The sequence below is a fragment of the Mucor mucedo genome, assembly GCF_025094135.1.
Source record: "Mucor mucedo strain NRRL 3635 chromosome Unknown EV154scaffold_23, whole genome shotgun sequence".
In the NCBI taxonomy this organism is placed as follows: Eukaryota; Fungi; Mucoromycota; class Mucoromycetes; order Mucorales; family Mucoraceae; genus Mucor; species Mucor mucedo.
In genome coordinates, this window is record NW_026252307.1 from 181032 (window position 1) to 201787 (window position 20756).

At 38.6% G+C, this 20756-nt stretch overlaps 7 protein-coding genes across 7 annotated transcripts; 5 read left to right on the forward strand and 2 right to left on the reverse strand.

Moving 5' to 3' along the window:
* Nucleotides 1–56: 56 nt before the first annotated feature.
* On the forward strand, nucleotides 57–8449 carry EV154DRAFT_501057 (uncharacterized protein). The gene is made up of 5 exons (XM_051600651.1): nucleotides 57–1275; nucleotides 1339–1409; nucleotides 1484–1546; nucleotides 1605–4003; nucleotides 4085–8449. Exons 1-5 carry the CDS (start codon nucleotides 441–443, stop codon nucleotides 8415–8417), a joined length of 7701 nt encoding a protein of 2566 aa, XP_051460060.1. The 5' UTR covers nucleotides 57–440; the 3' UTR covers nucleotides 8418–8449.
* Nucleotides 8450–8865: 416 nt separating this feature from the next.
* Nucleotides 8866–9663, forward strand: EV154DRAFT_501062 (tropomyosin). The gene is made up of 3 exons (XM_051600652.1): nucleotides 8866–9010; nucleotides 9087–9391; nucleotides 9451–9663. Exons 1-3 carry the CDS (start codon nucleotides 8993–8995, stop codon nucleotides 9611–9613), a joined length of 486 nt encoding a protein of 161 aa, XP_051460061.1. The 5' UTR covers nucleotides 8866–8992; the 3' UTR covers nucleotides 9614–9663.
* A 199-nt stretch (nucleotides 9664–9862) lies between these two features.
* On the reverse strand, nucleotides 9863–10280 carry EV154DRAFT_501063 (ribosomal protein L37ae; the record flags this gene model as incomplete). The annotated part of the gene is made up of 2 exons (XM_051600653.1): nucleotides 9990–10280; nucleotides 9863–9926 (listed from the first exon to the last, which is right to left on the reverse strand). The coding sequence occupies exons 1-2, from the start codon at nucleotides 10118–10120 to the stop codon at nucleotides 9863–9865; spliced, it is 195 nt and encodes a 64-aa protein (XP_051460062.1). The 5' UTR covers nucleotides 10121–10280.
* A 118-nt stretch (nucleotides 10281–10398) lies between these two features.
* On the forward strand, nucleotides 10399–12262 carry EV154DRAFT_138605 (uncharacterized protein). The gene has a single exon (XM_051594055.1). The coding sequence runs from the start codon at nucleotides 10530–10532 to the stop codon at nucleotides 12243–12245; it is 1716 nt and encodes a 571-aa protein (XP_051460063.1). The 5' UTR covers nucleotides 10399–10529; the 3' UTR covers nucleotides 12246–12262.
* Nucleotides 12263–12317: 55 nt separating this feature from the next.
* Nucleotides 12318–13224, forward strand: EV154DRAFT_501065 (uncharacterized protein). The gene is made up of 3 exons (XM_051600654.1): nucleotides 12318–12428; nucleotides 12705–12832; nucleotides 12894–13224. Exons 1-3 carry the CDS (start codon nucleotides 12426–12428, stop codon nucleotides 13123–13125), a joined length of 363 nt encoding a protein of 120 aa, XP_051460064.1. The 5' UTR covers nucleotides 12318–12425; the 3' UTR covers nucleotides 13126–13224.
* Nucleotides 13225–13932: 708 nt separating this feature from the next.
* EV154DRAFT_501067 (heat shock protein 90-1) lies at nucleotides 13933–16197 on the forward strand. The gene has a single exon (XM_051600655.1). The coding sequence runs from the start codon at nucleotides 13981–13983 to the stop codon at nucleotides 16084–16086; it is 2106 nt and encodes a 701-aa protein (XP_051460065.1). The 5' UTR covers nucleotides 13933–13980; the 3' UTR covers nucleotides 16087–16197.
* A 364-nt stretch (nucleotides 16198–16561) lies between these two features.
* EV154DRAFT_501068 (amino acid permease-domain-containing protein) lies at nucleotides 16562–18718 on the reverse strand. Its single transcript, XM_051600656.1, has 4 exons — nucleotides 18325–18718; nucleotides 17909–18254; nucleotides 17652–17846; nucleotides 16562–17581 (listed from the first exon to the last, which is right to left on the reverse strand). Exons 1-4 carry the CDS (start codon nucleotides 18677–18679, stop codon nucleotides 16708–16710), a joined length of 1770 nt encoding a protein of 589 aa, XP_051460066.1. The 5' UTR covers nucleotides 18680–18718; the 3' UTR covers nucleotides 16562–16707.
* Nucleotides 18719–20756: the final 2038 nt, after the last annotated feature.

Consider the following 20756-nt stretch of genomic DNA (forward strand, 5'->3'; position numbering starts at 1 on the left):
ATCATTATACATATACTTTTTAAGGACGTTTCGTCTTTTATTTTATTTTTCAAATTAGCTTGTGTAGCTGGCTGTGGAAAACCCTAAGTTTTGGGGGGTATTCTGATTACTTTTTCTTTCAAATCTTGATAAACGTACGTACATGTACAATATGGTTATCGTAACTTGAAAGCATAATCTCTACTCAGGATCGATACAGTGAGTTCGAACTACGAATTCAGACTGATCCAATTTTAAAGCCACGAATTGGCTTTCGGAGGTACTGTAAGCCTCATTTGGATTCTTTCGTTTCCCGCTTTTTGTTTCTTTCTAGATATTCGTTCATTTTCTCTTTTTGGTGCAAAACAAACTCGAGTTCTTTCAAGAGTCTGACGTAAACAAAGGCGTTTTTTCTGGCTTTTTATTATTTCATATATATATATCCTTGTTTTAAGATAACAATGTCAAACCAAGATCAGCCACCACCTAATGATAAACCACAATCCAATGAAACACCGGACAAGAACAATAACGAGAAAAAGAAAAGGACTCTTGGCTGGGACAGAATACGAGAAACTGTCAGTGATAATATTATTGATGGTGCATTATGTGAATCACCAACCTCTTCATCGCCGTCGTCCACACGTTCCACTTCTACGCCGAAGCCCGGATTAACTGCTCCAGTAAAAAAGCAGACTTTAAACCCGTTTATGCGTAACCAGCCAATGTCGACTTTGGATATACCTAATGGTGACGGTAGACCAACCCTTTCAGATACAACGCTTGTGGCAGCAAAAGCTGCAGGACTCAGCAACTTTTCAAAAAACTTTCGTACACCAGGACAAAAGAACGGCGTTATTTATGCCACCTCAACAGCGGTCCAGCAAGATATTTTTCGGCTTGAGCGTGATTTAGATAAACTTTTGGTACAACTGAATCCTCTGCCACCCAATGCTAGTTTTTCTGATCCCCACCCTTCTTTGACAGAGAATATGATTATGCCGCCGCCACCACCGCCACCAGCGCTTGATAGATATACTAATAACACTTTCAACTCCTCAGTTGGGAAACGATCAGTATTTCATAAGCAACCTGTGGCTGAAATGTTTCATAGCACTAACACATCATCCAACGTTGAAATTAATGAACTTGTGCGTGATGACGCTTCAAGAATATCTTCCATCATGTCTTCAATTATGGAGTTGATTGTGAAGCACAAATCGGCTACGAGATTACCTTTGACAGCTGAGATCTTGGCTCTTTTGGCTGTACCTTTTGATAAATTGCCGTTTATAGGTACCAAACTTTAGTTTGCTATAAACGTGTAAATGATGTTTAATAGTTTTTACTCTTTGCTAGAATCTGACTGTTTGCAGGCTCTAGACATATTTGACTATATTAGAAATAGATTTACAACTTTGAGCAAATCGGTAAGTTATTAAAGCAAAGCTTTTCTCTTTGAAGTGTCATGTGTTTCTCATTTTTTTATTTTTTTATTTAACAGGAACATTTTGAACAAATTTCTTTTTGCTGTCGTTTACTAGGTGCAGGCAGTCTGAAAACAAAGGTAATTTCACAGATAAAAAAATAAAAAAATAAAAAAATTGAAAATGTTTTCTTCTTAGCAACGCACATTGACCATATTAGATGCACTTTTCCAACCGTGTGCGAAAACAACGGGCTATGTACCTCAAACACCCGAAGCATACCATTCGCTTGTTTATACCCTCACTAATGCGTTGGCGCAGTTCAATGTACAGAAAAACGATGACAAAGATGATAAAGATGAAATATTAAATGGGCATCATGACCTGGATACGAACGAACAAGTACGTTCTAGTATTTTAACTATTTTGGATGATTTGGCGAATGGATCATTGATTCCTGTGATGGGACCTACGTGGAAATCATATCATTCTCGATCAACCACCACGATACCTAACGCCGTCGCACGATTTTGCGTTGTAGAAGCACTTTTAAAATCTCTAATGATGGGCAACTGTAACCAAACAAATCCATATCATGGCGTAGCAACCACGACAAATCCGGCAGAAAGAGCTCGAGACCTCATCATCCTGCAAGAGCTTTTGCCGCGATATTGGAAGGAACCTGGTGTAGATGAGAGACCTGCGTATTTCAAAATCATATTTTTGTTGACCGAATTAGCCTGCGAAACCTTTTTAATGTCGAGTGTGGAAGATTTGAAAGTCAAGACATCCGTTGCGTCATTGTTAATACCGTTGGTAGTTGACAAACTTTCACCTGCCAAACTCCAGTACTATTTGGCCGATAGAAATACGGTTGAAATACAAAAGATGGTAGCTTTTAATGTGATTGTAATGCTTCTTTCTTTGTTGTCAATATGTAGCTTTCAAGAGCAACCTCTTCAACAACCTGGTAGTACTTTTTCTTCGCCCAAACTCAGCCCGCAACCTTCTATGCCTGATTTTGCAAGCATAGCCACGAGTATCTCTACTACTGATGTATCTCACGATTACCAAAGTATTAGCAGCTTTAATATACATATCGCGAGCGATGCTGCTATGCGAAAACTGCTCTTGACTCTCAAGAGTTATATTGAAGAATTTTGGAATTCGGGGTACAAAGATTTAATATTGGCAGGCACCGAATCCATGCATCAAGATACTTCGGGAGAAAGATCTGCACGATGTTTTCAAAACCTTATTTTTCACATAAATCCTACTATGGGAGAAGAGATTGTCACGAAGACTTTACCAAGCTTATTCAAGCGACTGATGGATACGTATCCACCTGCCATTCCCTCCATCTGTCAAATGTTGCACGAGATTTCCAAGCGGTATCGCTCATCTTTTTTTAAGCCCGTTGTATCCTGCGTTGCCTCAGATGACGAAGACAAGGTATCAAATCTTCTAAACTTGATCACGTGTTTGCGTCGATACATGTCTGGTGTACAGTTTTGGATGCAGGATGCTGAGATGATCAATGTCCTATTATTAAGCGATGTTGGTAAGTCCAAAAAGAACAAAGAGGGCACATCATCCAATACCTCGTCCAAGCCTCAACTTAAAGTCGGTGATAGCGAATGGGGAAGCACCACGCTTGGCCAATGTGCTATTGCTACCGAATTTATGTGGGCCATCAAAGAGATGCGGGAAAAACAACGCGATCCACATCGAAACATGGAAGAAGATGAAATTGCCAAAAAGTTCTTGATTGATTTAGAGCGAAGGTTGTCTGTGTTTTTAACAGCAAAAGAGAAAATGGCGCTTGTGCCCATGCCGTTACGTGTGATTTTGTGCAACATTTTTATGGATATGCGATTCTTTTGTAATACTACACATCGCCCCGGATGGTTAACACGTGTGATTGATTGGGCTACGCAGCCAGTGGTGTCAACGCCTGATCATGTATTTCACCACGTACTGCCGATTATCAACCCTGACGAGTCACCAACACCGAATAATCCACCTAGTCAAAGTAAAATGGCCGTTTTGCACACGGGGCATCTTGAAGAGGTTACAATCATGTTTGAGAGACTTAACGGTGTATACTTAAATGTAGTTGATATCCTACAATATGAAACAAATGATTCAAATAGTTTTGGGGGATTAATGCCAAAGTCCGCACAATCTGGTACTGAGGATCGTTATTCTGAAGTGCCTCGTCACAAACGACAACAACTTATTTATCGCATGTATCCAATCAGCCGATCTGCCGCATTATCATTGGATTTAAATCCACCTGTTTCGACAGATGACGGGTCTGGTATTGTGGATGCTCCTGCATCGAAACTGGCAAAATATCGTTTCGAAAATATGGAGAAGATTAATCAAGATCCATTTGGTTCTGTATTCTCTTTGCTGGCAGCAGTCTTTACAACTTTGTCGTCGCTTGAGTTTGGTAAACTGGTTCGACCTCTCTGGGAACGTCATGTAGATGATCGAAAGTCTCAGTCTTTTATACCCGCAGTGTTTTTACTGATGGAATGTGGTGAAAAAATTCCTAAAGTAATGATTGAAGTGTGTACCCATGATTTTTACAGGTAATATCCCCCCCCCCCCTTTTATTTTATTTTTTGTAAAAAATGATAGTAAAACTAAACTGAGCGGGTTCTTTTTTATAGCGGTGATCCTTTGCGTCGTTTGGCTGTAATCCAAAAGCATTCTTCACTCAGTGCTTTTAGATTTAACGTGCTTGGTCAAGAATATATCCCCATCTCCTCGCGTCGAAGACCTTTCCGTGGTGACGGTGGTGCCTTTTCAACGCCTTTTGTTCCTACAGACCTTGGTAGTAACCAATTCACGCTGGACGAGCCACGATGGATGTCTAAGCTTAAAAATGCCAGTAACTTCCCGATCGAACTCAAACGTCAAATCCAAGAACTTGGTTGGGACGACGAAGATAATGGTGATGAACATGAGGCATTAAAGAAGGTATTGACTCCATTAGCCCTACTCCCATCATTATTTTTGGAAGAAGAGGATGAGCGCATGAACGAGGATGAAACGGCAGGTGCACCACGTCCAAATGCAATCAGTATCAGTAAAATTATTATCAGGAGAAAACGCGCTACAACGATTCATTCACTGACAATCGCTTTTCTAAGTATGGTGGATCTGCTAAATGATGATTATGGAGGCGCCTCCAACGCTTTGCGAGAACTGTTAGAATACTTTTTACGAGATGACCCATCCTTGTTTTTGCGTGCGTTTATCAGTGATCTGGGAAAATTCAAGTTAGACCGTCATAAAGATATGCTGACTCGGTTGCGTTACTTGGTTAGCATGCAGCACAAGCTACCACCTGGTTTTACTCATATCTTGTTTAATTACTTAGCGGGTATGTTGAAATGGTTGATGCGCGAAAATAAGAGGGACGGCCTTGTCTTGATGACCATCATCCATCCCATCTTGGCAGAACTAACACTATCTACCAATGACCTTACCATTCGAGATTTGAGAAAAAACAAGATTGAACACTTGTTGGTAAGTACAGGCCGATTTTGGTTCACACATGAGCAACCGGCCGACATGTTTCCTCGATATCTTTCCAATGATAAAACTACCTTTACTATATTGGACATTCCGCCGGAGATATTCTCAGTTGCGATGCTTCGTATTAGTCATATTCAGTTCCTGACAAATTATTTGGTGCGATATCCTCGGGAGGTGTACGCTGTGAAAAAGACTTTGCAGGATTACGAACCAATGCCAATTCCGGGTGCTAAATCTGAATCGAGATGGACCATGGAAGATACGTACTTTCCCGATGTAAGCCGTCGAAAGTTACACTCTGACACTAAAAGCCATAGTCACAGTGAGCATATTGTTGAGGAGGTATCTCGACAACCCAGTCAGCAACAACAGGATACAGAGATACTTTCTGCTCTTCGTGCGCGTATCTGGCTTCGTTTCATTGATAACTTGCTAAACGGTCTCAACAAAAACTACAACGATCGAGAAGAACTGGAACGTATTTTACAAGGTATTAATGCCATTATTACGGAACACGATCGTGATTTTGGTATCATTGGTCAAACCTTGATTTTATACACGCGTGTAGTGACACGATTCAAGCGTTTATTCATCTCAAATCGTGGCTATACGACATTCTTACCTGCGTTGTTCAAGGTCTTTTGTGAAGTAGATTGCTTTCCTGAAGTAAGATCTGCTATTATCTTTGCTTGGTGTCGGTTCTATGCAGTGCATGAAGAATCTTTTGTGTTTCAAATGCTGGGTACATTGGTTCCTTCAATTTTAACAGCGTATACCAAGTCCCTTGATCTTGGCTCGTGGATGATTGACAACCTTTTTACGTTAATGCAAGCCATGAACGATCCACCCCATTTAGGTGCTACCTCCGACGTACTTGGTCTACAATTGCAGGTGGAATTAGATGATCATGAGCGTAGTATTCAAGAACGTATTGATGCAGCCAGTAATCCTATGGCTATGCCACTATCCACAGCTATTCTGAAACCTCTCTCTCGAAGTGTTACAGCGCCTATCACTCCCTTGGAAATCAATAACTATAATAATAGATCGTTTGAATTATCGAACTTCATCAAGTTATTTTTGACCATTATTGCCTACGATCCTGGATCTTTACGTGCCGAACAATTTGTAAAAATATTCCGTCACATGATTCCTAAATTTAACGAAATACCTGCGTTGAAAGATTTAATTGATGAAGGCATGGCCGCTCTAGTTGATGTGTTTGCGAAATTTAGTAAAAATGCAAAGCCTACGGTGACCTCCGTTAATACATCAGCCAACGGTTATCATGGTGTGTCAGTCGATGATATAAGAATGTCTGGTATCGGTGGAGCGGGTAGTGGAGCACGTACTGAATCTGCACAACACGCATATGGTAAGCAATGGCAACAAAATGATCGATTGACTGTCAAGAAAGAGTTTGTGATATTGGTCCATGAATATTTAAAGCACGAGGGTGTATTGTCTGAATTCGCTCATGAGAAGATGGCACATATTATCAAGATTGTGATGCAGAATTATAGTTTGATTAAAGGATATGTATGTCCTACCGATTGGATCAAGCATTACCTTATTGATAGTTTACATTCCATGGCTGAAGCAAGAAATGCCTCAAAGTCGTTTAGAAAGATCCTCAACCTGATTTTCACGCAATATCGCGTGCAGTGGAAGACGATGGATGCGTCAGATTTGTACGACGGTTTAGCTATTGTTTTGGAACAGGGACAAGGTAATCCAGTAACTATGCATGAAATTTCTGGGGTTCTGAACGAGAAGTTTGTTTCTTTTGGAATGACAACCGCGACATTACATAACTGGGAAGGGGATACTAAAGGTCATACCAAGTTTTGTACCGCATTAGTTCGTTTAATTATTGCAATTATGGAGAACTCCACACAAGATGTGTTGGGAAACATTGAACAACAGCCACCTACTTCTGGATTGATTGGTAACATCATTATACCAATCTGTTTCCAATACAATTTACAATGGGATTATAGTAATATGCCCATGTCTGGTAAATTTAGGCCGGATCCGACGAGTAATTGGACACGTTTATTGAACTATATATCGCGTGCTTGCAGTCAAGCCTCTTTGCTCAAAAGTAAATCTTCCGGTTTTTCGTTGGCGCAGCTAGCAGCTGGTATGGGACAGTCGACCTTGGACGATATTGATGCGACAGAATTCCCAGATATTAAGGATAGCAAGCAAACACCACAATCAGTGGCATTATTGTTTTCCCTGAGTTTTGTTGCCATGAAGATCATTCTAGTTAGAGGATCTACTTCATTTCACAAGCTCAGAGGTTCTTGGGTCCAAATTGCATACTTTATCAAAACAGCACTTGTTTTTGGACAGACCCTGAAGTTCTTAAAACCCAAGTCGGGACGCTCTACGCCAATTAATGTCACGTCTCCTGCTATGGGAAGTGGGTCAGGAGGAGGAGGATTATCGCCTGGAGTACTTTCACCTGGTATTGGTGCTTGGACCAACTCCAACGAAGGCCGTACCGGGTTTTCGTTTAGCGCACCACTCAGTACGGGCACCATCTATGACTTTACAACATGGCGATTTTTAGAATTTGTTTCTTGTTACAAGAGTCCGTTACTATTGTTTTTAAAAGATTTTATTCAGGAAAAATTGATCGATATGGGAGGTTCACATGGTCATAACCGCTCTTCATTATATTCGCCTCTGGCAAGTCCTGGTCCCGGTATGAATTTTGGAGGACCACCTTCGCCTTATAAGGAGACTGGATCGACGCGATGGAAGAGCTGGGGAGGCGGATCTCCACCTACTTTACATCATCACCCAAGCCACCATAGTAATATTCCTCAAGTCAATGTGCAAGACACTGATTCTCTATCTACAAAACCTACTAGCTCATCGCCACCAAACGGGTTAGGTTTACATATTCCGGGACAACCTATTTTCAATAGTACGAATCCATCCGCTAGATTACCTTCTAATTACAGCAGCACATCAATCCGGGTGCCACCTAGTCCTAGCTCACCTTCGTTATCATATAACCTCGCTTCTGAATTATCCGATGCCGATAGTGGAGTTAACAATCCCAGCTTAAATTCACCAAAATTATCTTCATCGATTAAACAAAAGAAAGATTTGAGTCGCCCTTCCTCATCAATTTATGTGGGACCACAAGGATTATTTAACTCGGGTATTCGAGAAGCATCATCGACGGTATTGCATGTACTGCATGCGGAATCAATTACTTCGATCGTGCAAGTCCAGCTTTGTATGGGATTTAAACCTGCGTTACCTTGGATGGCCTCGAAATCTCGTCACCAATTGAAGCCTTGGCATAGTCGAGAAGCGATTTCGAAAATCTCGGGTGAATGGCAATTGTTGCTTCAGTTGTATGCGGAATTCGATGTCAATAAGGTGCAATCGCCTAATAATAACCATTCGAATAGTCAGATCCCCACTACACCACTCTTATAATAAATTTATTGTCATTTCTACTATCTATAAAACTCTGGTATCTCTTTAGCATTTGAGTTTAGATAAATATTTTATGGGCCATGGAATTCGTTTCCAGACAAATAATTTGGTGATAACTAACGAATATATATTTATTGTTGCCCGAAAAGCCTTTAAATCTGTGATAGCAAAGTACTCTGTTTAATCCATTGTTTGTAGTTGGCCTTAAACTTTCCTTGTTTTTTTAATTCCTCGTGATCGGGCAATTGATTTAATATGAAACAGGGCAAACATACTCTTTTTAAACTGCTGAAAATTCCCATATATCGATGCTTTTGTACTAAATTATAACAAAACTGTAATCTGTTCATGATGCAAAGGTGTAGTTGAAGACTAGAGGCTGCTATGTATGTTGGAAAGGAGGGTGATTCATAGATTACATTAGACCTGTTTGTGTGGAGTTTAGACAAGATCCCCTTGTTGATATTTGCACGTCACTTTAATAGTTCTATTTATAATTCTCACATTTTATCACCAACAAAATTTATATATTTTCCCTTCCCTACTTTTTGTCATTTTTAAAGAAAAGAACCAATATGGACAAGATTCGTGAGGTATACTATTTTTTGTGATCGACGTTACACATGTAACACAGGCGTATTAACCTTAAAAATCGACTCCTAAATAAAGAAAATTCATACTATTCGCGCTGAAGCTGATGCTGCTAATGCCAAAGTAGAGGAATTAGAAGCCAAAGTAAAGGAGTTGGAACAAGAGCAAACTCAACAAGAGAGAGAGGTTGTTTCTTTAACCAACAAGAACAAACACTTGGAAGAAGAGCTCGAGTTTGCTCATGAGAAAATCAAAGAGTACAAAGACAGTGAAACTGAAGGAAATGACTACAAGAGAGATTTAGAAGACGCCCTTCGTAGAATTTCTTTACTTCAAACCGAGTTGGAGGATTCAGACAAGTCACTTAAAGAAACCACCACCAAGTAAGTTTATTGCTAAGTAGCTCCCCTATCCCTTTGGTTAACAATTTTATTTAAAATAGCTTCCGTGACGCTGATGTCAAGGTTGAACAGCTTGAGAAGCAGGTGGGTCAATTGTCCACTAAACTCACCGAAGAGGAAGAGAAGGTCGAGTCCCTTGAACACAAGAACAAGGAATTGGCTGAACAATTGGAGGAAATCAACAAGCAATTGGATGATATGTAAAACAGAAAATCACATTTAATAATAAATATAAACTTCATTGTATAAAGTTACTTCATAAAATTAGCGTAAAAAAATAAAACAAAATCCCGAAGTAAAGCTGTCAAATTTACAGTCTAAGACAAAACAATAGCAACCTTATGTAATACACACGAAAAAAAAATTGATGTTTGTATGTATATTTTTATCCACTTCTCCAGTTTGGAGACAGATTTATTTTATTGGAAATAAGAAAATAAACGATCCCAATCCTTAGATCTCAGCCAACTCACGGAGACGACGAACGGTGGAACGGACAGTGGCAGCAGCAGTAGTGCTAAGTTAAAGAGAAAAAAAATTAGTTCAAAGTCTACGCCCATGAAAATAGCAAAACACTTACGAGACGGTGTAAGCACCACCGGCCATGGTCTTCTTACAACCCTTACACTTCCAGATACCGACAGCAGTACGCTTAACAGCATCCTTACCACAGAAAGTACAGGTGTACTTACTATGTTGAGTGATTTCCATCTTCTTGACAGTCTTTCTGAGAGAGGCACCATAACGGGTACCGTATTTACCGGTGATTCCGACCTTCTTAGTGCGCTTGGCCTAACAACACAATTGGGATTAACACAATGGATGGATGGATGTCTTATGTTTTCTTTATTTTTACCATGTTAGATTAAGTACCAAAGAGGAGGAAGTATATGATTATGGCATTTGGACTCTACTTTTGGGTTGCCCTTTCCCCCCGGGGCTCATAATTTGGATGGGGGATCTGATAATTTAACTTTCCGGTAACGTCCGGGCCGGAATTTTATATGCTTATTTTCTTTGTGTGTGTGTGCTCAAGTGACGTGTTTAGCCAGTTTTATTAACCTAACATTTTATGAGTAATGCATAACCCAATAGACTTTTTTTTTGCCTTTAATACTTAATGAATAATAATAATCATTCGAATCCTAATTCACCACGTACGAATGCGAACACTCCATCAAGAGACAGAACGCCATCTTCGAATGGAGCGCCTGTGCTTCCGTATTCCAAAGCAGTTCGAACGACAGGAGAAAGCCTTGCTTCACTTGTGGGAGCTTCTTTGACTACAGTTGAAGATACAGTGTACGTCTTTGGCGGATTCGATCAGTACACGGATGAAATATATAATAAGCTGTATAAATTGGATTATAATGATGCGTGTAAGTGGACCCAGGTGATCTATACAAAAGGAGAACCGCCCGCCAAACGTAATGACCATTCGGCCACTTTATGGAATAGCGATAAACTCGTTATTTTTGGTGGTAACTCGGAAGAAGACATACATTTTAATGATGTTGCCGTGTTAGATTTAAGTAATATGACTTGGTGGCATCCAGAACCAACTGGATTTATACCAGAAGGACGTATTCGACATTCAGCTTCTATCCACAAAAACAAACTATATATTGCGGGTGGTATGAATGTGACGCCCACTGCATCCTTTGCAAATACCATCTTGGTATTGGATTTAATAAGTTGGGAATGGGAGCAGCCTATACCATTTATCAGTCGTGCTCAACATACTAGTTTTATTTATAATTCAAGATTGTACATATTTGGTGGTCTCAGAGAAGACATGAGTCGATCAAATCATCTAGCGTTTATTGATTTAAATAGAACAGATGATATCACCCAATTAGATATCTCTTCCCCTTCAGCCCCCTCTCTTTTTGGACAAAGATTTGCCCAAATCTGTGGCGACCAATTAGTCGTCTTGGTTACATTACCCTTCAGAGAAGCTATGATGGAAACCCCTTTTACTGGTCTTTGGTCCCTAGATTTACCTTCTATGCAATGGCAGTGTAAAGAAATGGGTACTAGATACGAAACATGTAGTTGGCACTCCTTTTCGATGACAGAAAACGATACTAGCTTCTATCTCTTTGGTACAAATGATGATGAACCGGATGAATTTTACGCCATGGTACTACGTGTTGAACTGGAAGAATTAGGCATCGTTGCTATACCTCCACCTCAACTGGGTACAGACTTAATCGCCTTATTATTAAAGCAGCAACAAGGAACAGACTTTGCTATAAAATCATCCATTGAACCTGAAGCCCCACCCATCTATGTACACCGACTTGTGTTATTAGCTCGTTGGCCTCATTTCGTTCACCTAGTGGAGTCTGGTATGTCTGAATCCATATCAAACACCATTACTATGGGAGAACCTATCTCTACATTAAAAAGTTTCATCCGGTACCTGTACACAGATACTTTGGACGATGCTAGTTTTACTACGGATTTAATTGCGGATTTGATGGTGATGGCACATATCTATTTATTACCACGGTTGTTAGCACTATGTGTACGGAGATTATTCAATGCGATGACAACAGAAACTGTGAGTAAAATATACCACAGTGCTAGTTTATCGGAGCAAAGGGGGCTTCAACAGGCCTCGTTACAATATATCTTTCAACACTTTGGAGCTATTTCCCATACTGTGGGATTCCGACAGCTACCTAGACATATACTGTTTCAAATATGGGATGATATGCCAAGTAACGCAGCAATTGTGGGCCCTCAAAAAGATCAAATACAACAGAACGACACATCAGATATAGAAAACGAAGACGAGGAGGAGGAAGAAGATGAAGATATGGAAGCATAACGAAAAATAAAAAGTAATGAAATAAAAAGTAAAAGCTATGGGACCGGACTCTTGAAAATGTCCGGACCATTCTTTTTTTTTTTTTTTTTTTTGTGGGTCCAAAAAAAAAGTGAATGACTATAGAATTGTAGGAGGGCCATATCAAAAGATCCCCCTCTTAATAATCGTCCATAAATTCAAATGGTTAGTTGAAAAGCATCCGAAATCACATCATATACCATGAATTGAATCAGATTGACAATGGATGGAAAATTGGATAATGGAGATAGAGATACAACTAGGCCAGGAAAAATATATATTTATATACTTTTTTTTTTGTCTGTTCATTGGGAGATTTATTTCGATTAGAGTAGAATTGGGGATAGACCATTGTCAAATCAGCTCATTATCCAGCAACTTGTCAATCTCATTCATTCATGTTTATTATTTATTTTGTAACCAGACTGACATTAATCATAGGTTGCCGTCAAAGCTCACGAACTCCGTAACAAGAACAAGGCCGAGCTCGTCAAGATCCTTGACGAACAAAAGCAACAACTTGCCAACATCCGTGTCCAAAAGGTCGCTGGTGGTAAGTCCCAAGAAGTGTAAGTACAAATCTATAATTAAATACTGGGACATGGTTATTAATCTGTCATGTCGTTATAGTGGTGAGGCTCGTAAGAACGTTGCCCGTGTCTTGACTGTCATCAACCAAACCCAACGTGAACAACTCCGTCTTTTCTACCAAAAGAAGGCTTTCACTCCTTTGGATCTCCGTGTCAAGAAGACCCGTGCCATGCGCAGAGCTTTGACTCCTTTCGAGAAGTCCAAGAAGACTGTCCGTGAACAAAAGAAGTTGGCCCATTTCCCTCTTCGCAAGTACGCCGTCAAGGCCTAAATCTTTTTTTCTTCTACATAAATTAAAAAAAGTTTAGTTTTTATTAAACGTACCTTTCAAAACACTACACAGCATTAAACACTTTTTTTTTAAATCAAACTATGAGTCGGGTGTTTATCTAATGTCAAATAGATCAAATTTCGTCCTTGGGACATTGAATATTCGTACGACCTATCTCAATGATAATACGAAGCACATCTCTGCATGGGAAATATCTCGACATGAAAAATAAGTACTTCACTTTCAGATAGGTTTACTGGATCCATCACTTCAATAAAGCCTAATTACTTTACTGTCAAGACGGTCATTGGAAATACACAGCTTGTTCACATACCCTCCATGCTACACGCACCCGTATACTCTTAGACCTAATGATTCCAGGCTGTGGCATTCTAATTTTACAATACAAAGTATTTCCTGAAAACAACCTATAATTACGCTCAAACCAAGTTTAAGCTTATATTTGCAGCATTATTGTTATTACCGGAAGAACGTTTCCTTAACAGATCTAATTAACTTGTGACCGCGAATGCATACCGTAATATTGTTAGCTAGAACTTTCCAGAAGTTTGTCTCTACCGTTAGGATTTATTCAATCAGATTTGTATAAGGTAATGCTAATAGCTGATATACGAAATAGACTCAAAAATATGCAATTGTAATCATAAGTCAGATTTCTCGCAACTTCTAGCAAGTACAAGGGAAAAAATGCAAACCCATACCACTGAGTTTTAACGCTTTTTTTTTTTCTTTTATGCATAAATATAAAAAGGCATAAATCCCCTTTTCCGCCTCTCTTTCGATTATTTTAATTCTTTTGTATTGAACATTCTTTCTAATTAATACATACGTATAATGTCTGAAGTCGAAACCTTTTCTTTCCAAGCTGAGATCTCTCAGTTGATGAGTTTGATCATCAACACGTTTTATTCCAACAAGGAGATCTTTTTACGTGAATTGATTTCTAACTCTTCTGATGCCTTGGATAAGGTCCGCTATCAATCTTTGACGGATCCCTCCGTACTTGATTCAGAAAAGGATCTCTTTATTCGCATCACGCCTGACAAGGAAAATAAGATTTTGTCTATTCGTGATACTGGTATCGGTATGACCAAGGCGGATTTGGTCAACAATTTGGGTACCATTGCTAAATCTGGTACCAAATCCTTCATGGAAGCTCTCTCTGCTGGTGCTGATATCTCCATGATTGGTCAATTTGGTGTTGGTTTTTACTCTGCTTACCTTGTGGCCGATAAAGTCCAAGTCATTACTAAACATAATGATGACGAGCAATATATCTGGGAATCTGCCGCTGGTGGCTCCTTCACCATTGCTCATGATACTATCAATCCTTCCATTGGTCGTGGTACTGAGATTCGTCTCCACATGAAGGAAGATCAACTTGAATATCTTGAGGAAAAGAAGATCAAGGAAATTGTCAAGAAGCATTCTGAATTCATCTCTTACCCTATCCAACTTGTTGTTGAAAAGGAAGTTGAAAAGGAGGTCGAAGATGATACTCCCGCTGAAGCTCCCGCCGAAGGTGCTAAGATTGAAGAAGTTGACGATGAGGAAGATAAAAAGGAGGAACCAAAGAAGAAAACTGTAAAGGAAACTGTCATTGAAAATGAAGAGTTGAACAAGACTAAGCCTCTTTGGACGCGTAATCCTGAAGATGTTAAGCCTGAAGAATACTCTGAATTCTATAAGGCTCTTTCAAATGATTGGGAAGATCATTTGGCTGTGAAGCACTTTTCAGTTGAGGGTCAACTTGAATTCCGTGCTATCCTCTTTGTTCCCAAGCGTGCTCCCTTTGATATGTTTGAAGCCAAGAAGAAGAGAAACAACATCAAGCTCTATGTTCGTCGTGTCTTTATTATGGATGACTGCGACGAGTTAATTCCTGAATGGTTGGGCTTCATTAAGGGTGTTGTGGACTCTGAGGATCTTCCTCTCAATATCTCTCGTGAGATGCTTCAACAAAACAAGATCTTGAAGGTCATCCGTAAGAACTTGGTTAAGAAGTGTATTGAAATGTTTCAAGAAATTGCCGAAGACAAGGAACAATTCGACAAATTTTATGAAGCTTTCGGAAAGAACATCAAGCTTGGTATTCACGAAGATGCTCAAAACCGTTCTAAGCTTGCTGATCTTCTCCGTTACTATTCCACAAAGTCTGGCGACGAAATGACTTCCTTCAAGGATTACGTTACTCGTATGCCCGAGAAGCAAAAGAATATCTACTACATTACTGGCGAGTCTCGTGCTGCTGTTGAGAATTCTCCCTTCCTCGAAGGTTTTAAGAAGAAGGGTATCGAAGTCTTATTGATGACCGATCCTATTGATGAATACGCCACCACTCAATTGAAGGATTACGAAGATCACAAGTTGGTTTGTATCACTAAAGAAGGTGCCGAAATCGAGGATGACGAAGAATCGAAGAAGTCTCATGAAGAGGAACAAAAGGAATTTGAGGGCCTTCTCAAGACCATCAAGGACATTCTCGGTGATAAGGTTGAAAAGGTCATTCTTTCACATATCTTGACTGACTCACCATGCGTTTTAACTACTGGTCAATTCGGTTGGTCTGCTAATATGGAACGTATTATGAAGGCACAAGCGCTTCGTGACTCATCCATGTCAAGTTATATGGCTTCAAAGAAGACACTAGAACTTAATCCTAAGCATCCTATTATTAAGGCTCTCAAGGCAAAGGCTGATGCTGATGCCAATGATCGTACTGTTAAGGATCTTGTCACATTACTCTATGAGACTTCACTGTTGACCTCAGGTTTCTCCTTGGATGATCCATCATCATTTGCCACTCGTATTAACCGCATGGTTTCTCTTGGTCTCAGTATTGACGAGGACGAAATTGATCAAGCCAATGAACCTGCTGCTGCTACCGAAACCCCTGCTCAAGAAGATGCTGGAGTTTCAAAGATGGAAGAAGTTGACTAAGTCTATGTTGTTTACAACAATCGCACCATTATATATATTAACCTTTCAATTTTAAATATTTCCCCTCGCACCCACTTTTTTTTTTTACATATATGCAAATAAATATTGCTTGTTAAACAATTTTTCTTAGTCCTCTGAACCCTTGAAAGAAAACAAACCTGATTTGTTTACTTTACATAATATACTGGAGTTTAAAATTAAAGACATGAACTGTATCACCTGCACTTTCCTGCGCCCGTTATACTGTATAAGCGCATGCTCTCATCTGGAAATAGAAGCAAAAACAGGTATTTTCATGTGTGTACATTCTAGGAGACTCAAAAATACTTTTTTTTTTTCTTTTTCAAAAACCGCCCTTTGGCGCTGGAACGACTGTATTTATGCTTTTAACTTGAAACTAAACTAAATTAAATCAAACGAGGCTGAGAATTATGCGATATCACAAGATGTATTTTTAGAAGGATAATAAAAAAAATGAAGTAAAAAACATTTTATATATTCATAATATGATAGAGTTGTTTTAGTAAGTATTAGTTAAAAGTACAATAATAGGGATAATAATTGGGAAAGGGGCGGGGGATAAAAAAAAACGAAATTAAAGGACAAAGAGATTTTTGACATTTAAGCACGGTGCGAAGAAGGATCAGCTTGGTGAGTGTCGGGAACATAGTTATATTCCTCAGTTTTATAACCAGCATTATCGTCAGAACCAACTGCGTACGTAGGAGGAGGCTTAACCTCAGCTTCGGCAAAACGAGCTAAAGGATCTCTGTTGAATCTAGAGTGACGGATACCATAACTGAAGTAAATGACCCAACCAATACCCATCCAAACAAAGAGACGCCAAATGGTGGTAGTAACTTCAGCGACAGCAATCAAAGCAACAGAGATACCCATACCAATAATAGGGAATAATAAGGAGAGCCACTTACCACCGGGGATTTTGAAACGACGCTCAATATCAGGACGAGTGAATCTCAAGATAATAACACCAAGATGAACAATGAAGAAAGCCAACAAGGTACCAACAGATGTCATGTTACCAAGTAAATCAACAGGTAAAACTGCAGCCATAACAGCGGTAATGAAACCAACTGTGAGAGTAGCTAAATGAGGAGTCTTGAATTTGGGGTGAATCTTGGAGAACATAGGGGGTAAAAGACCATCCTTGGCCATGGCATAAAAGACACGAGATTGACCGAGCAAATTAATGAGTAAAACGGAGGTCAAACCACAGACGGCACCAATAGCAACAAGAATGTTAAGCCATCTGAAATCCTTTCCGGTACGTTTCATAACAGCTTCAACAGCAACGGAAGCAGGAACAGGGGATCCCTTGAAGTCTAAGTAATGAGCAGCACCTGTCATGATGGTACAGAAAGCAAGGTAAAGGACAGTACTGATAACCAAACTACCAATAATACCAATAGGAAGATCACGTTGAGGACGCTTGGCTTCAAGAGCAGCGGTAGTAACAGCATCAAAACCAATATAACTAATAAGCAGAAATATACCCATGTTAATAAACTTTGCTTCCAAAATAATTCCTATACATTTGTTTATACCTGAAGAAGACGGTTGTTGCAGCTGCAAAAATACCAGGTACACCAAAGAAATGCCAGTTACCGGTGGTGTTAGGAGGGATATAGGGATGATAGTTGGGAGTGTACATGTAACCAGCAAGACCAAAGATAAAGATAAGAATAACGACAAGCTTGATTGAGACAACAATAGTGTTGAACATTGCAGATTGACGGATACTATATACAAAAAGCGTCAGTGAAAAAAATTAAAATACATGTATCACGCGTATATGTCTTACCCAATAATTAAAATAATAGTAACCAACATAATGATCACAAAACCGGGGACGTTAAAGTAGTTACCAGAGTATGAGATAGAAGCAGGATCTTCAATCCATGCGACAGTAGGCTTGGTCCAACTATCAGCAAAATGAATTCTTCCGTTGGATGCGACAGCAAAGAACTTGACAAAGTAACCAGACCATCCAACACCAACAGTGGCAGCACCGACCATGTATTCAAGAATTAAATCCCAACCAATAGTCCAAGCAATAAACTCACCCATGGTAGCATAAGCATAAGTATAAGCAGAACCAGCAACAGGAATCATGGAAGCCATTTCAGAGTAACTAAGAGCAGCGAAGGCTGAAAAATGATGATGGAATAATGTTAGCCAAATTTTAACCCCTTTTCATCCTATATATATAAAAATTACCAGCAGCAATAGCAGCAATAACGAAGGAGAGTGTAACAGCAGGTCCTGCATTGTTGGCAGCAGCCAAACCGGAAAGAACAAAAATACCAGTACCAATAATAGCACCGATACCTACAAAGACAAGTTGGAAGGCTGACAAGGCACGACTTAACTCTGAATTTTCCGCATCTCCCCATAATAATTCGACAGGCTTAATTTGCCAAAGACGACGGGCCCAGTAGCTACTGCTGCTTTCATTATCTTTACGAAGATATGATTCTGCAGTGACTTTATTATAGCGATCGGAGTGACCTTGGAACTGATGCACCGTAACGTGCTCAGTTGTTTTTGTTTCAGTCTTTTCTCTAAACGACATGACTGTTTATATTTTTCCAGGGAAAAAAAAAGAAGAGGTTGATAAAAAAGATGAAAAAGAAAAGATAAACACTTGTTTTATCTTTTATTTATATTGGCAAATAAATTTAGACGCCACCGCCTATTGACTAAGGAAAAAAAAAGGTACTACATGGGAATAGTGTGACTCTGTGCTACTAATTGAAGGAATCAATGAATCATTGATTTATTTTTCTTCTGATACTTCCACAAAAACTTGATAAGACAAGAGTGATATAAAATCACACACACACACATAGAGCGCACAAATTTAAGGGTTGCTACCTTCCCTATTTGGACCTACAATCGCCTACCTCTGTCATGTGCACTATTGATCAAAAGGGGGTATTGCTGTCTCACCATATCTTGTCACACTAATCATCAGTATTCATTCGTGGGAACCTTATCGTGAAGTTGCTAATTTTGATCTCACTTCCAATCACAAAAGCTAAAGTATTTCTGATCCATAGTATAGTATTTTTGTATGCAATACTATAGCACCCGATGTTACAACAAGAAATCGTAATAACTTTGGGAGTACAATATTGTTGTTAAAAACTATTGTGGTTATTTTTTTAAAAAAAAAAAAAATTCTACTAGCGTGTATTATCTTTGAGATAAGCCAAACGAAAAGTTTATTATTCTGCAGATAATGTTTCAATATTTTGAAAGCTTTTAGCTAGATAAAAAATATAATATTCTCTCCATTTGAAAAATACATGATAGGAGAGCGACCATAATGTATGTTTAATTATATACATAAAGGACATGCTTCTATGATATCTTATCATGCATGCGTTTATTACATTGCTATTAACGTACGATATGTTTCTTGATTAAGTCTCTAATAACACTATAGAGTGGGGTCACCCACCAACACATTGCGTTGTCAAAAAAAAAAATGGAGCCGAGTAATCAAAATAGAGTAAAAATCATGAATAATTTACTTTATGCTAGTGCAAGACTCAGAAATAATTGGTTCAATTCACTGGATTTTCTGTGTATCACATATGATAGTTACATCGACTCATGTATTGGTTCGAAAATAGTACAGTCATGTTTCTTTTTTTTTATTTATGCATCTATTATTATACATTCACGCGTATCCCATGTTGATACTTACGTGTATAATGTAAATACAAGAAAAAAATCCTGACCTAAATGCTATAAAAACTGCGCATTTAATACTGTTAAGCCCCATTTTAGAGATGTGTTTATAGCCTCTACAGAAGTATTTATGGTTACACGTGTGATTTATGGTAATAATTGTGTTATTACCTTTAGCTGAGGTCATTTTCATTAAGTATGGCGTGTTATTGAAACATTTTGGAGTATGGTATACCACTATAATTTTTATAGAGGAGATATTGAACTCTAAAATCGTTATATTTTATGAAAATAAATTTTTACACATTTAAACTTCTGATCTAGTTAAAAGCAGGATCTATTCTTGATTTCAAGTGTGTGAGAGTACGAGACAAAAATAACGTGGGTTGCAATTGGGCGTAGTAATCCCAGGGTATGCAAAGCGTTTAATAGATATTAAGCCATTTTTCCCATTAAAAAAGAAAAAAAAAGAAGAAGAATTCATGGTGAGTAAAATTTTCAACATATATATAATCTATTGTTGTACTATCAACGGGCTGTGTTAAATGTTTTATTAAAAAAGTAAACACGGGTAGTTACTTCCAAATACACATATAAAATTGCCTCACTCTTATGATGTAACGAACACAAAGATGGACTAAGCAGTCTTGTAATTTTTTAGGCATAATAAATATAATAAAAACTAGTTCTAATAAAGTAATTGGTGTATCCGAAATAATTATATGAAAAAAAAAGTAGTAAAACAAAATATGTAAAGCGACTATCAATACTATGTTACGCATCTTTCTTAAAAAGTGGGACCTCATTAAAATAGGTGATTGTATACTTTTTACGTGAAGGAATTTAAAAAACCTTTTTTTTTTTTGATCCAATGTGGCGTCTGCGGTTTTAAAAATACTTTTGCATAAAAAAAAAATGTGACCCAAATATTGTTTTTTTTTTACCCTTTGGTT

Excerpts from the sequence above, each read along its gene's own strand:
- EV154DRAFT_501057 (XM_051600651.1), top strand. The coding sequence starts at position 441 with ATGTCAAACCAAGATCAGCCACCACCTAATGATAAACCACAATCCAAT. Across the intron at positions 1,276-1,338 it reads TGATAAATTGCCGTTTATAG|AATCTGACTGTTTGCAGGCT; the intron begins GTACCAAACTTT and ends ACTCTTTGCTAG. Across the intron at positions 1,547-1,604 it reads CAGGCAGTCTGAAAACAAAG|CAACGCACATTGACCATATT; the intron begins GTAATTTCACAG and ends TTTTCTTCTTAG.
- EV154DRAFT_501062 (XM_051600652.1), top strand. Across the intron at positions 9,392-9,450 it reads CTTAAAGAAACCACCACCAA|CTTCCGTGACGCTGATGTCA; the intron begins GTAAGTTTATTG and ends TATTTAAAATAG.
- EV154DRAFT_138605 (XM_051594055.1), top strand. The coding sequence starts at position 10,530 with ATGAATAATAATAATCATTCGAATCCTAATTCACCACGTACGAATGCG.
- EV154DRAFT_501065 (XM_051600654.1), top strand. Across the intron at positions 12,833-12,893 it reads GGTGGTAAGTCCCAAGAAGT|TGGTGAGGCTCGTAAGAACG; the intron begins GTAAGTACAAAT and ends ATGTCGTTATAG.
- EV154DRAFT_501067 (XM_051600655.1), top strand. The coding sequence starts at position 13,981 with ATGTCTGAAGTCGAAACCTTTTCTTTCCAAGCTGAGATCTCTCAGTTG.
- EV154DRAFT_501068 (XM_051600656.1), bottom strand. The coding sequence starts at position 18,679 with ATGTCGTTTAGAGAAAAGACTGAAACAAAAACAACTGAGCACGTTACG. Across the intron at positions 17,847-17,908 it reads ACTATTATTTTAATTATTGG|TATCCGTCAATCTGCAATGT; the intron begins GTAAGACATATA and ends TTTTGTATATAG. Across the intron at positions 17,582-17,651 it reads GCAACAACCGTCTTCTTCAG|TTATATTGGTTTTGATGCTG; the intron begins GTATAAACAAAT and ends TCTGCTTATTAG.